General features: G+C 39.1%; 1 protein-coding gene across 3 annotated transcripts in view; it reads left to right on the top strand.

Moving 5' to 3' along the window:
* The window catches only part of LOC141756056 (uncharacterized), a 51,901-nt gene that overhangs the window by 25,680 nt on the left and 12,073 nt on the right, over positions 1 to 14,148 (top strand). The window contains exons 25-35 of one of the 3 annotated variants that reach the window (XM_074615500.1): positions 1,208 to 1,378; positions 1,676 to 1,720; positions 3,248 to 3,307; positions 4,168 to 4,227; positions 4,360 to 4,413; positions 4,542 to 4,583; positions 4,712 to 4,765; positions 4,894 to 4,935; positions 5,066 to 5,119; positions 5,248 to 5,289; positions 5,416 to 5,469. In XM_074615500.1, coding sequence (XP_074471601.1) covers positions 1,208 to 1,378; positions 1,676 to 1,720; positions 3,248 to 3,307; positions 4,168 to 4,227; positions 4,360 to 4,413; positions 4,542 to 4,583; positions 4,712 to 4,765; positions 4,894 to 4,935; positions 5,066 to 5,119; positions 5,248 to 5,289; positions 5,416 to 5,469 — 678 coding nt within the window. Of the gene's footprint in view, positions 1 to 1,207; positions 1,379 to 1,675; positions 1,721 to 3,247; positions 3,308 to 4,167; positions 4,228 to 4,359; positions 4,414 to 4,541; positions 4,584 to 4,711; positions 4,766 to 4,893; positions 4,936 to 5,065; positions 5,120 to 5,247; positions 5,290 to 5,415; positions 5,470 to 10,348; positions 10,403 to 10,705; positions 10,760 to 14,148 lie in introns of all 3 variants that reach the window. The other 2 variants (XM_074615501.1, XM_074615502.1) reach the window with 2 other exon arrangements.

The following is a 14,148-nucleotide window of genomic DNA, read 5'->3' as shown; positions in this document are numbered from 1 at the left end:
TTGTTATACTCTCTGATGCTTACAAAAAGAAAGTTTCTATCTGTTATTTTACAACCACTGCTTTCCTGCCCTCACCTTGCTATCAATGGAAAAGATTGAAGATTCAATTAACACATTCTCACTCCTAACTCGTCAAATACAGACATTCGGTCAGTGGCCCTACGCTTCAAACTATGACGCTCTATGTTCCCCTCTAGCATCAGTTCTGGACGTGTCAGGGACGGCGTGTCAGTTTTCCGTTACAAACATAGTGTCTTTTCAAAATAAATTCGGTGTTCCCAAGAAACATACAGTTACTGCTTGTAACACGAATACAGTGTCTTTTCAAATTAAACTTCCAACGCAGGGTTAGTAAAATATATATGTTTGGCACGTAACTTATTTACACGGCTTTAGTGAAGTATCTATGTCATGTAACAAAAGTAAGGTAAAATAAGTCAACATTGACTTGGTTTCACACAGGACGCAAACATTGGCCTCCTGGATGAAAGTCCACGTTTGTTTCTCCTGTGTCTTTTTAAAATAAACTTCCAATGTACGTTTACTTCATTTTTATATTTACTTGGTTAGGTTTAGGCAACAAACTGACTTGGTATATAGTAATTATGACAGGAGCAGAGGCAGAAGTCAGGTGCTGTAATATAGATAGTGTGAACTCCATAAGGGGTGGATGTCAGGGACAATGGATGGGACACAAAACGCAGGACTTTCACCCAGGAGACCGGAGTTAGTATGGCGTGTGAAACCAACAACGTGTAGTTGTGTTTGTGTTCAAATTTATTTTAACCTAAAACACTATGTTTTTCCCTAAAGTTAACTGTCTTTTTGTTGCCTAAACCTAAAGAAGTTGCAGTTGTGTTGCCTAAACCTAATGAAGCCTTTTTGTTTGTGTTCAAAACGTGATGTTTCATTCAGTGTTACAATGTGTTAGAAGGTGTTGCTTTTAAGTTTAACTTTCACTTTAACACCATAGTATGCGTAGCAGTTCCCTAATGACCCCCATCTATGGTGCTTATAGCGACTGATAACAGTCTAATCGGGTGGTCTCATACAGATGCTAAAGGGTGCCTCAGTGGGACAGTATCAGTAGCTGAGGGGCACTGACCAAGCGTCGGTATTTGGAGTGAGAACGGGTTGATCCAGAAAAAATATTCAGGTACTTGCTATTGTGTTCTTTGAAAACACTGCTAAATATCTATTTCCCCAGTTTGCATTCCGAACAATGGTGGTCACCAATGCAGATGTGAGGATCAGTATCGTTGGCCATGTAACCAGTGTTTAACACACGGATCCTGTGACAACATCACGGATAACACATGTGGATGTATCAATGCCCTTCCTCCTGATGGACAATACTGCCAGCCTGCTAATCAGCACAGTAAGCATGTTTTTTAAAAGACTTATTTTTAAAAACTTGCAGGCCTCTTTTTTTTGACATGTCACTAATGTGATGTAAAAACATTCAATAGCAATCGTGGTAGAAGACTAACATTGTGCGTGACTTACAGTATCTTACATTACATCTGTAGTTTGCATCGTCTATAATTAGCTAATGATCATTTTACCAAAGAAGCAAAATCATATATTTTTAAACAAAATTCTCATCTGGAAAAGCATTATTTACAAGATTTCTTATCTACTTAGTCTCTACTCCTCTCTCTTTGTCCTCCATCAGACTTCACAGCTTGTCCTCTGACAACAACCTCACCACCAACAACAAGTAAGACTGAGTATTTAATCATTCAACAAACAGATGAAATATATGACTATGTTTTCCCTCACTTATAATTTCATATTACCTTTAATATGCCTAATAAATAGACTGAGGACCACTCTGAGAAATATCAGTTAAGAGCAGTCAAGCAGTTATTATCCAGCCACTGGGTGTCTCCCTAGTCCTGTTGCCTGATAAGGCGTGTCTATATTCCACAGTAATCACCAAGCAGCATTCATTCAATTGCCGGGTGTCACTATGAGATGGCGCTTCTTTCACAAAACATTCGCAGACATTCACACACAAACCAGCGTGTGACAGCCCACAGTACACTGCAGAATCATGTTTTTTTGTCCAGGTCATGGTTTGTACGAGACTTTCAGTCGTTACTGGAACTTAAACAAGGTTTTAACAGCATTAACCTTGATTTTACCCTGACATTTCACCTTAATGACTTTGGATTTCAAGAAATATTGTGTATCATATGATGTTAGTAAAATATTCTAACTAAACTCCTTTCCAGACTTCCTTAGAAAAAAATCATGGTTGCAAAGTGGTCACAGCCTATTGCCACAACACATTTGAATGGTATACCCCTTACAGTTACACCATGGATTGTCAGGATGGCCTTTCTTGTTGTTACACAGCAGTGTGTAAATTAAGATTTAACCTGCACTAGGCAGAATATTTTTGGCATCATTGGGCAAAAATTCCACAATAACCTTTCAGCAAATTTGTAATTCAGGTGTTCTGAGAGAAAACTAGACTTCTGCACCTCCTCATGGCTCTGATTTCAGGCTTTAAAATGGCCAATCACAGGTTGTTTCAGAGAGAGAGCGCTCCTATTGGCTGTTCATTCAACGGAGGCAGCTGTCAATCACTCGCAAACTTTGATCAAACGGTGAAACTAGGCAGCGCTGATCAAATATGAATCATTATTCTGTCACTGTAAAAGTTTTCTCCGGCTGGTGGGCTACTGGTCTCAACATGGCCGCCGGGTCACAAACTTTGTCATTTTACAGCTAAACAGTACACTACAAGAGGTTTCTGAAAACATTTGAGGTGAGAAATAGGCATTACAGTAACAGAATATTGATTCATATTTGATCAGCGCTCACTAGTTTGACCATTTGATTAGAGTTTGCGAGTGATTGACAGCTGCTCAAAGACGACAAGACTCCAGCTCGGCTCTGATTGGTTGTTTTCCTCCGATCTGGGAAATCTTGCAGATGCCATTAGGAGCACCGGAGTTCACAGAGGCACATGACTGTTTTCAGATTATCTGTCTCATGCACTACTGTCAGGATACAGTGACTGTTTTATAAAAATAGTTTTTTTTAATCATATTTGCTCCAATTCTACCCACTGCAGCTTTAAGTGACATACTTAAGCTATTCTAGGTTTGTGCCGATTGGCGATTAGATCGTATATCAACAATTAACAGGTTGATCACAGATTTTAAGTAACTCTCAGTAAGTTATCAACTTATTGCATTTAGAGAGGTTTCTGGTGGAGCAGCATGGTCTTTTTCAGACTCAACAACAGTTACTACAACGGGTGGGAACACAACACTTACCCCAACAACTGTAACAAGTGGGTGCTTCAAAAGAATTGTTCAGTATTTTGATGTGGGCTTATTTTGTTTTTTAATTGTAAGCACTAATACCTGATGATAAATGTTACACCTTTTCATTCACATATCTTGAGGTCAAGGGACCCATTTGTAAAATGGCCATGACAGTTTTTCTTCGCCAAACTTTAGCGCAAGTTTGGAGCGTCATTTAACCTCCTTCGTGACAAGCTAGTATGACATGATTGGTACCATGCCAGTATCTTCACTCTAGCTTTCAAACTGAGCCCGCTACAACCTCCCAAAAGTTGATTGCATTAATGCGTTAAAGAAATGAGTGTCATTAAAGTTATTTAAAGTTAACGTGTTATTATCAAGCTTTAGACACAACATCAAAATGCAGTGAAAATTGCAGTAATTGATCTGGACTTGAATATATATATATATATATATATTTTTTTTTTCAACAACTTGATCAGAATATTGTTGATCCTGACTTAACATCTATTGCCACAACACGTCTTAATGTTGTAACACCCAAAATACACCAAGAATAGTTACAATGGTCTTCATGCTTATAACATGGCAGTTATATCATGGTATATGATATTTGGTATTTCAACTGCACATACTTGCAGGGCAGTATGAATGTGGTAAAAGCAAGTGATCAGGGCTAGAATCATTTTTGCACACTGTCATAAAATGGTCTTTACTACACCAATATCTCCCCCAGCAACTATCGTTACCTGTGGGTCTTTAGAAATAAGCAATAGGATAGCATGCCCCTGGTTGATATTTGATGAAATAATTCCTGTAATTTACTCACATTTGAAGGATTTCACTTTTCAGTTTAACATACGTGATTATGAAATCACCTTTCCAGATTCAACAACAGACCCGAACACAACAACAGTTACTACACCACCTACAACAATCGTAACAAGTGAGTGTTGGAGACAATAATTGTTACATCAAAGAAATGTAAAAGAAAATGGCAATAACTAATCAAGACGTGAATCATTTCGTTTTTTTATTGTCAGCAATAACACATTGTTATAAAATGCTTTTTTTGCAGATTCAACGCCAAATGTTACAACACCCACAGCTACACCAACACCTAATGTTACCAGTAGGTATTTAGACACACCTACTGGGGTTATGGGGTAACCCTCCCATGGTTGAGATTTGTAATTTATTTTAACTTGAAGGATTTCACTTTTCAGTTTAACATACATGATTATAAAATCATCTTTTCAGATACAACAACAGTTACCACAACACCTACAACAGTTGTAACAAGTGAGTGTTGGAAAATTAATTGTTACAGCAAAGAAATGTAAAAAAAAAGGCAATAACTAATCAAGACTTGAATCATTTTGTTTTTTATTGTCAGCAATAAAACATTGTTATAAATTGTTTTTTTGCAGATTCAACGCCTAATGTTACAACACCCACAGCTACACCAACACCTAATGTTACCAGTAGGTATTTAGACACACCTACTGGGGTGATGGGGTAACCCTCCCCTGGTTGAGATTTGTAATATATTTTAATTTGAAGGATTTCACTTTTCAGTTTAACATACATGATTATAAAATCATCTTTTCAGATACAACAACAGTTACCACAACACCTACAACAGTTGTAACAAGTGAGTGTTGGAAAAATAACTGTTACAGCAAAGAAATGTAAAAAAAAAAAGGCAATAACTAATCAAGACTTGAATCATTTAGGTTTTTATTGTAAGCAATAACACATTGTTATGAATTGTTTTTTTGCAGATTCAACGCCTAATGTTACAACACCCACAGCTACACCAACACCTAATGTTACCAGTAGGTATTTAGACATACCTACTGGGGTGATGGGGTAACCCTCCCCTGGTTGGGATTTGTAATTTATTTTAACTTAAAGGATTTCACTTTTCAGTTTAACATACATGATTATAAAATCATCTTTTCAGATACAACAACAGTTACCACAACACCTACAACAGTTGTAACAAGTGAGTGTTGGAAAATTAATTGTTACAGCAAAGAAATGTAAAAAAAGGCAATAACTAATCAAGACTTGAATCATTTTGTTTTTTATTGTCAGCAATAAAACATTGTTATAAATTGTTTTTTTGCAGATTCAACGCCTAATGTTACAACACCCACAGCTACACCAACACCTAATGTTACCAGTAGGTATTTAGACACACCTACTGGGGTGATGGGGTAACCCTCCCCTGGTTGAGATTTGTAATTTATTTTAACTTGAACGATTTCACTTTTCAGTTTAACATACGTGATTATAAAATCATCTTTTCAGATACAACAACAGTTACCACAACACCTACAACAGTTGTAACAAGTGAGTGTTGGAAAATTAATTGTTACAGCAAAGAAATGTAAAAAAAAAGGCAATAACTAATCAAGACTTGAATCATTTTGTTTTTTATTGTCAGCAATAAAACATTGTTATAAATTGTTTTTTTGCAGATTCAACGCCTAATGTTACAACACCCACAGCTACACCAACACCTAATGTTACCAGTAGGTATTTAGACACACCTACTGGGGTGATGGGGTAACCCTCCCCTGGTTGAGATTTGTAATATATTTTAATTTGAAGGATTTCACTTTTCAGTTTAACATACATGATTATAAAATCATCTTTTCAGATACAACAACAGTTACCACAACACCTACAACAGTTGTAACAAGTGAGTGTTGGAAAAATAACTGTTACAGCAAAGAAATGTAAAAAAAAAAAGGCAATAACTAATCAAGACTTGAATCATTTAGGTTTTTATTGTAAGCAATAACACATTGTTATGAATTGTTTTTTTGCAGATTCAACGCCTAATGTTACAACACCCACAGCTACACCAACACCTAATGTTACCAGTAGGTATTTAGACATACCTACTGGGGTGATGGGGTAACCCTCCCCTGGTTGGGATTTGTAATTTATTTTAACTTAAAGGATTTCACTTTTCAGTTTAACATACATGATTATAAAATCATCTTTTCAGATACAACAACAGTTACCACAACACCTACAACAGTTGTAACAAGTGAGTGTTGGAAAATTAATTGTTACAGCAAAGAAATGTAAAAAAAGGCAATAACTAATCAAGACTTGAATCATTTTGTTTTTTATTGTCAGCAATAAAACATTGTTATAAATTGTTTTTTTGCAGATTCAACGCCTAATGTTACAACACCCACAGCTACACCAACACCTAATGTTACCAGTAGGTATTTAGACACACCTACTGGGGTTATGGGGTAACCCTCCCATGGTTGAGATTTGTAATTTATTTTAACTTGAAGGATTTCACTTTTCAGTTTAACATACATGATTATAAAATCATCTTTTCAGATACAACAACAGTTACCACAACACCTACAACAGTTGTAACAAGTGAGTGTTGGAAAATTAATTGTTACAGCAAAGAAATGTAAAAAAAAAGGCAATAACTAATCAAGACTTGAATCATTTTGTTTTTTATTGTCAGCAATAAAACATTGTTATAAATTGTTTTTTTGCAGATTCAACGCCTAATGTTACAACACCCACAGCTACACCAACACCTAATGTTACCAGTAGGTATTTAGACACACCTACTGGGGTGATGGGGTAACCCTCCCCTGGTTGAGATTTGTAATATATTTTAATTTGAAGGATTTCACTTTTCAGTTTAACATACATGATTATAAAATCATCTTTTCAGATACAACAACAGTTACCACAACACCTACAACAGTTGTAACAAGTGAGTGTTGGAAAAATAACTGTTACAGCAAAGAAATGTAAAAAAAAAAAGGCAATAACTAATCAAGACTTGAATCATTTAGGTTTTTATTGTAAGCAATAACACATTGTTATGAATTGTTTTTTTGCAGATTCAACGCCTAATGTTACAACACCCACAGCTACACCAACACCTAATGTTACCAGTAGGTATTTAGACATACCTACTGGGGTGATGGGGTAACCCTCCCCTGGTTGGGATTTGTAATTTATTTTAACTTAAAGGATTTCACTTTTCAGTTTAACATACATGATTATAAAATCATCTTTTCAGATACAACAACAGTTACCACAACACCTACAACAGTTGTAACAAGTGAGTGTTGGAAAATTAATTGTTACAGCAAAGAAATGTAAAAAAAGGCAATAACTAATCAAGACTTGAATCATTTTGTTTTTTATTGTCAGCAATAAAACATTGTTATAAATTGTTTTTTTGCAGATTCAACGCCTAATGTTACAACACCCACAGCTACACCAACACCTAATGTTACCAGTAGGTATTTAGACACACCTACTGGGGTGATGGGGTAACCCTCCCCTGGTTGAGATTTGTAATTTATTTTAACTTGAACGATTTCACTTTTCAGTTTAACATACGTGATTATAAAATCATCTTTTCAGATACAACAACAGTTACCACAACACCTACAACAGTTGTAACAAGTGAGTGTTGGAAAATTAATTGTTACAGCAAAGAAATGTAAAAAAAAAGGCAATAACTAATCAAGACTTGAATCATTTTGTTTTTTATTGTCAGCAATAAAACATTGTTATAAATTGTTTTTTTGCAGATTCAACGCCTAATGTTACAACACCCACAGCTACACCAACACCTAATGTTACCAGTAGGTATTTAGACACACCTACTGGGGTGATGGGGTAACCCTCCCCTGGTTGAGATTTGTAATATATTTTAATTTGAAGGATTTCACTTTTCAGTTTAACATACATGATTATAAAATCATCTTTTCAGATACAACAACAGTTACCACAACACCTACAACAGTTGTAACAAGTGAGTGTTGGAAAAATAACTGTTACAGCAAAGAAATGTAAAAAAAAAAAGGCAATAACTAATCAAGACTTGAATCATTTAGGTTTTTATTGTAAGCAATAACACATTGTTATGAATTGTTTTTTTGCAGATTCAACGCCTAATGTTACAACACCCACAGCTACACCAACACCTAATGTTACCAGTAGGTATTTAGACATACCTACTGGGGTGATGGGGTAACCCTCCCCTGGTTGGGATTTGTAATTTATTTTAACTTAAAGGATTTCACTTTTCAGTTTAACATACATGATTATAAAATCATCTTTTCAGATACAACAACAGTTACCACAACACCTACAACAGTTGTAACAAGTGAGTGTTGGAAAATTAATTGTTACAGCAAAGAAATGTAAAAAAAGGCAATAACTAATCAAGACTTGAATCATTTTGTTTTTTATTGTCAGCAATAAAACATTGTTATAAATTGTTTTTTTGCAGATTCAACGCCTAATGTTACAACACCCACAGCTACACCAACACCTAATGTTACCAGTAGGTATTTAGACACACCTACTGGGGTGATGGGGTAACCCTCCCCTGGTTGAGATTTGTAATTTATTTTAACTTGAACGATTTCACTTTTCAGTTTAACATACGTGATTATAAAATCATCTTTTCAGATACAACAACAGTTACCACAACACCTACAACAGTTGTAACAAGTGAGTGTTGGAAAATTAATTGTTACAGCAAAGAAATGTAAAAAAAAAGGCAATAACTAATCAAGACTTGAATCATTTTGTTTTTTATTGTCAGCAATAAAACATTGTTATAAATTGTTTTTTTGCAGATTCAACGCCTAATGTTACAACACCCACAGCTACACCAACACCTAATGTTACCAGTAGGTATTTAGACACACCTACTGGGGTGATGGGGTAACCCTCCCCTGGTTGAGATTTGTAATATATTTTAATTTGAAGGATTTCACTTTTCAGTTTAACATACATGATTATAAAATCATCTTTTCAGATACAACAACAGTTACCACAACACCTACAACAGTTGTAACAAGTGAGTGTTGGAAAAATAACTGTTACAGCAAAGAAATGTAAAAAAAAAAAAAAGGCAATAACTAATCAAGACTTGAATCATTTATTTTTTTATTGTAAGCAATAACACATTGTTATGAATTGTTTTTTTGCAGATTCAACGCCTAATGTTACAACACCCACAGTTACACCAACACCTAATGTTACCAGTAGGTATTTAGACACACCTACTGGGGTGATGGGGTAACCCTCCCCTGGTTGAGATTTGTAATTTATTTTAACTTGAACGATTTCACTTTTCAGTTTAACATACGTGATTATAAAATCATCTTTTCAGATACAACAACAGTTACCACAACACCTACAACAGTTGTAACAAGTGAGTGTTGGAAAATTAATTGTTACAGCAAAGAAATGTAAAAAAAAAGGCAATAACTAATCAAGACTTGAATCATTTAGTTTTTTATTGTAAGCAATAACACATTGTTATGAATTGTTTTTTTGCAGATTCAACGCCTAATGTTACAACACCCACAGCTACACCAACACCTAATGTTACCAGTAGGTATTTAGACACACCTACTGGGGTGATGGGGTAACCCTCCCCTGGTTGAGATTTGTAATATATTTTAATTTGAAGGATTTCACTTTTCAGTTTAACATACATGATTATAAAATCATCTTTTCAGATACAACAACAGTTACCACAACACCTACAACAGTTGTAACAAGTGAGTGTTGGAAAAATAACTGTTACAGCAAAGAAATGTAAAAAAAAAAAGGCAATAACTAATCAAGACTTGAATCATTTAGGTTTTTATTGTAAGCAATAACACATTGTTATGAATTGTTTTTTTGCAGATTCAACGCCTAATGTTACAACACCCACAGCTACACCAACACCTAATGTTACCAGTAGGTATTTAGACATACCTACTGGGGTGATGGGGTAACCCTCCCCTGGTTGGGATTTGTAATTTATTTTAACTTAAAGGATTTCACTTTTCAGTTTAACATACATGATTATAAAATCATCTTTTCAGATACAACAACAGTTACCACAACACCTACAACAGTTGTAACAAGTGAGTGTTGGAAAATGAATTGTTACAGCAAAGAAATGTAAAAAAAGGCAATAACTAATCAAGACTTGAATCATTTTGTTTTTTATTGTCAGCAATAAAACATTGTTATAAATTGTTTTTTTGCAGATTCAACGCCTAATGTTACAACACCCACAGCTACACCAACACCTAATGTTACCAGTAGGTATTTAGACACACCTACTGGGGTGATGGGGTAACCCTCCCCTGGTTGAGATTTGTAATATATTTTAATTTGAAGGATTTCACTTTTCAGTTTAACATACATGATTATAAAATCATCTTTTCAGATACAACAACAGTTACCACAACACCTACAACAGTTGTAACAAGTGAGTGTTGGAAAAATAACTGTTACAGCAAAGAAATGTAAAAAAAAAAAAAAGGCAATAACTAATCAAGACTTGAATCATTTATTTTTTTATTGTAAGCAATAACACATTGTTATGAATTGTTTTTTTGCAGATTCAACGCCTAATGTTACAACACCCACAGCTACACCAACACCTAATGTTACCAGTAGGTATTTAGACACACCTACTGGGGTGATGGGGTAACCCTCCCCTGGTTGGGATTTGTAATTTATTTTAACTTAAAGGATTTCACTTTTCAGTTTAACATACATGATTATAAAATCATCTTTTCAGATACAACAACAGTTACCACAACACCTACAACAGTTGTAACAAGTGAGTGTTGGAAAATTAATTGTTACAGCAAAGAAATGTAAAAAAAGGCAATAACTAATCAAGACTTGAATCAATTTGTTTTTTATTGTCAGCAATAACAAAATTGAAGCACAGGTGGTTATACCTGCTGGGCATTTCTGCCTGTCACACCTCCGACGGTTCCATTGGGCCGGCTGCAGGGTCGTCAGCCGGGAGCCACCCTTCACTGATGTTTCGCTCCATTATTCCCGGAACATCTCAAGGTGGTGGAGCAGCGACAGGGACGTCTCCCTGCCGCCCCCTGCAGCCAGCCTTAGGACCCTCCTTTTCCCCACGCCTTGTCCTTTCTACAAAGCCAGAGCCAGAAGCTCCCTTGCTCAGCCTCCTCCGCAAGTTCTTTGAGCGCCTTTCTAAGCTTGGAGCCTGTGATCCCCAGGGACCTCAGGAGCCGCTGGGTGGATGTTCCAGCATAGCCTCTGCACCCGACTTCTACTGGACGGGTGACCGCCCTCCATCCTGCTTGAGTGCACTCAGCTGCCAGCTCTGAGTACTTTTCCTTCTTTCTCTCGAAAGCAGCCTCTATCCCCTCTTCCCATGGGACAGTCAGCTCCGCCATTATAACCGTCCTTGTAGGGGTGGACCAGAGCACAATATCTGGGCCGAAGGGATGTTAGTGTTATTTCATGCGGGAACTTTAACTGCTGGTCAAGGTCAGCTCTCATATTCCACTCGCCTCCAAGACACAGGAGAGACCGCCCCCTTGCACTGCTGCTCTGGCCTTTGCCCCCTTGCTGAACAAACTGGATCAGCCGCTGAGATGTTGCTGGGCTGGCCTTGTTTACCTCCAGCCTGCGTGTCTCCAGGATTTCGGCTAGCTTACGCAGCACCCGGTCGTGGCGCCATCTGTACCGGCCCTGCGCTAGCGCTGCCTTGCATCCAGAGAGGATGTGCCGCAAGGTGGGGTCTTTGGAGTTGCAGAGTTGGCAGGTCTCCTCTGTGCCATACCAGATTTGAAGATTCCGGGGACTGGGAAGGGTGTCATATGTGGCCCTGATCAGGAAACTCAGCCTTGCTTGGGGCATCTTCCACATGTCTGCCCACGTGATAGTTCGGTTTATCACCGCCTCCCAGGTTGTCCATCTGCCTTGCTGTTGTTGGCTGACCGCTCTGATTTTGTAGCCCTCTTCTTCAATCTTTGTGACTTCGGAGATCACGAGATCTTTCCTTTCCTTCTTCGATGCTTTGGACCACATCTTGGGTGCTGGTCCCCACCCAAACCCGGCCCTGCCTTGCTGCAGCTGCCCGACAATCTCCTGATGTTTTAGGCGATTGATGGCCTGGTCGACTGCCTGATTTACATCCCACTTGCGTCCTGTTCGAATTTGGACCTTGGTGTTTTGGACAGACGGGTCAGGTGAGTCTCTCAGCTCGAAGACAAGTCTCACCTTCTCTTGTTTGTAGCCTAGGTTGATGGATTTCAGTGGGAGCTTCAGGGTGGTTCTCCCAAACAGTGCAGTGTTGGTAAGACATCGAGGAAGGCCCAGCCATTTGCGGATGTAATTGTTGGCTTTTCCATCCAACTTCAAAACGGTTGTTGAGGTGATGTCACACAACTTTAGGGGCCACATCAGACGTTGGTATAGGGTGAACTGGTAACACCAGACCTTGAATTTCCCTGGCAGGGGACTTTGGTCGATCTTGCTCAGGCCATTCGTGAGCTGAGCTAATACAGAGGCAGCCATGTGCTTATCGGACAGGTCGGCTGTGTAAAGCCTTCCAAGGCTTCGCACAGGTTGTTCCGCCAACAGTGGGATCTTCTCGCCATCGACTGAGAAGGTGATGTTATCGTTCCGGGCTCCTTTCCGGATTGAGAGGCTGCGGGACTTAGCAGGTTTTATCTTCATCCGGGCCCATGATAAGAGCTCCTCAAGCCTTTTCAGGAGTCTGGCAGTGCACGCTGCTGTCTGGAGGAGGGTGGTAACGTCATCCATGTAGCTCCGTAAAGCCGGGAGTCGCAGACCTGTTTGGGATCTGACTCCTCGGACCATCTGTCTGCCCCCAATCAGGATGATCTCAAACGCTGCGGTGAAAAGGATGGGAGAGATGGAACAACCCATTGCTATCCCTTTCTCCAGCTGGTGCCAGCCCGTTGAGATCTCCTGGGTTGTGTAGCAGACGCGGAAGTTGTTGAAATAGCTTGTTACTAGGCTCTGGATGCAAGATGGGATGTGGAAGAAGTTGAGAGCGAAATTGATGAGCTGGTGGGGAACGGAACCATAAGCATTTGCAAGATCCAGCCAATCCTTTACCAGCTGGAGGATTTCTCTCTCCCGTCTCCCAGTCTGCCTGGGGACGATCCTCCTCTGTGGCATCTCTCCAAATCTACCCGTGCCTTCTTCGTAGATGATATGGGCAAAGATGTTCAGTTTGGATGTTGTGCTGCCTCTTAATGTGTTCTGGAGGGTGATGTGTATGCTCTCATCGAAGCTTCTCCATGCCTCCTTATCGCTGGCTTTTGGCCACTTGACCTTGGGTTTCCGGGCTGGTTTCTCAGAAGTCTCTATTGTGGGTTCTCTCCTTCGTGTCTCGCTCTGATGCTCCGGCTCGGGGCCATGCTGGTGTTGTTGCAAAACCTGCTGGGAAGGCTGAAGTTGCTCTCTCTCACCAGCTGCAATGGTAGGATCAATAGCACTGTGGTGCTCAACCTGGCTATGATTCCTCCTTGTCTGACCTGCTTGCGCAGTGCAAGTTTGCATCTGGATGCTGCCGCCGCATCTTGCCTTCCCCTGGTGGATTCGCAGGCCCCGGTAGGTTGTTACTTTGGACCACCCGCAGCCACATTTTCTGAGGATCCTTTGATCGTTCGTCGTTGTCGTTCCGGTCGTTACCATGTTATCTGTCCTGGTTGGTCCATCTTCCATCCCGCCTCTCGGTGGACCGCCGGGCTGTTTTTTCCTTATTCTGCTTGTAGTTTGTTTGGGAGTTCCTGTAGCATGAGCTACAAGGACGTGTGAAGAAGGGTAACTAGCCCCTCCACCCCCGGTGCAGTCTTTCCTGCCGTCAGCCAGACTTCCCTGGCAGCCCTCCAGTCTTTCCTGGATGTCAACTGCTCTGTTCTCAGTAGTCACTGGCAAGCCAGATTAACTAAATTGAAGCACAGGTGGTTATACCTGCTGGGCATTTCTGCCTGTCACACCTCCGACGGTGCCATTGGGACACATTGATATAAATTGTTTTTTT

This window comes from Sebastes fasciatus, chromosome 18 (genome assembly GCF_043250625.1).
Source record: "Sebastes fasciatus isolate fSebFas1 chromosome 18, fSebFas1.pri, whole genome shotgun sequence".
In the NCBI taxonomy this organism is placed as follows: domain Eukaryota; kingdom Metazoa; phylum Chordata; class Actinopteri; order Perciformes; family Sebastidae; genus Sebastes; species Sebastes fasciatus.
The sequence above is the reverse complement of the archived record's forward strand: the minus strand, read 5'-3'. Positions and strand labels throughout refer to the sequence as shown.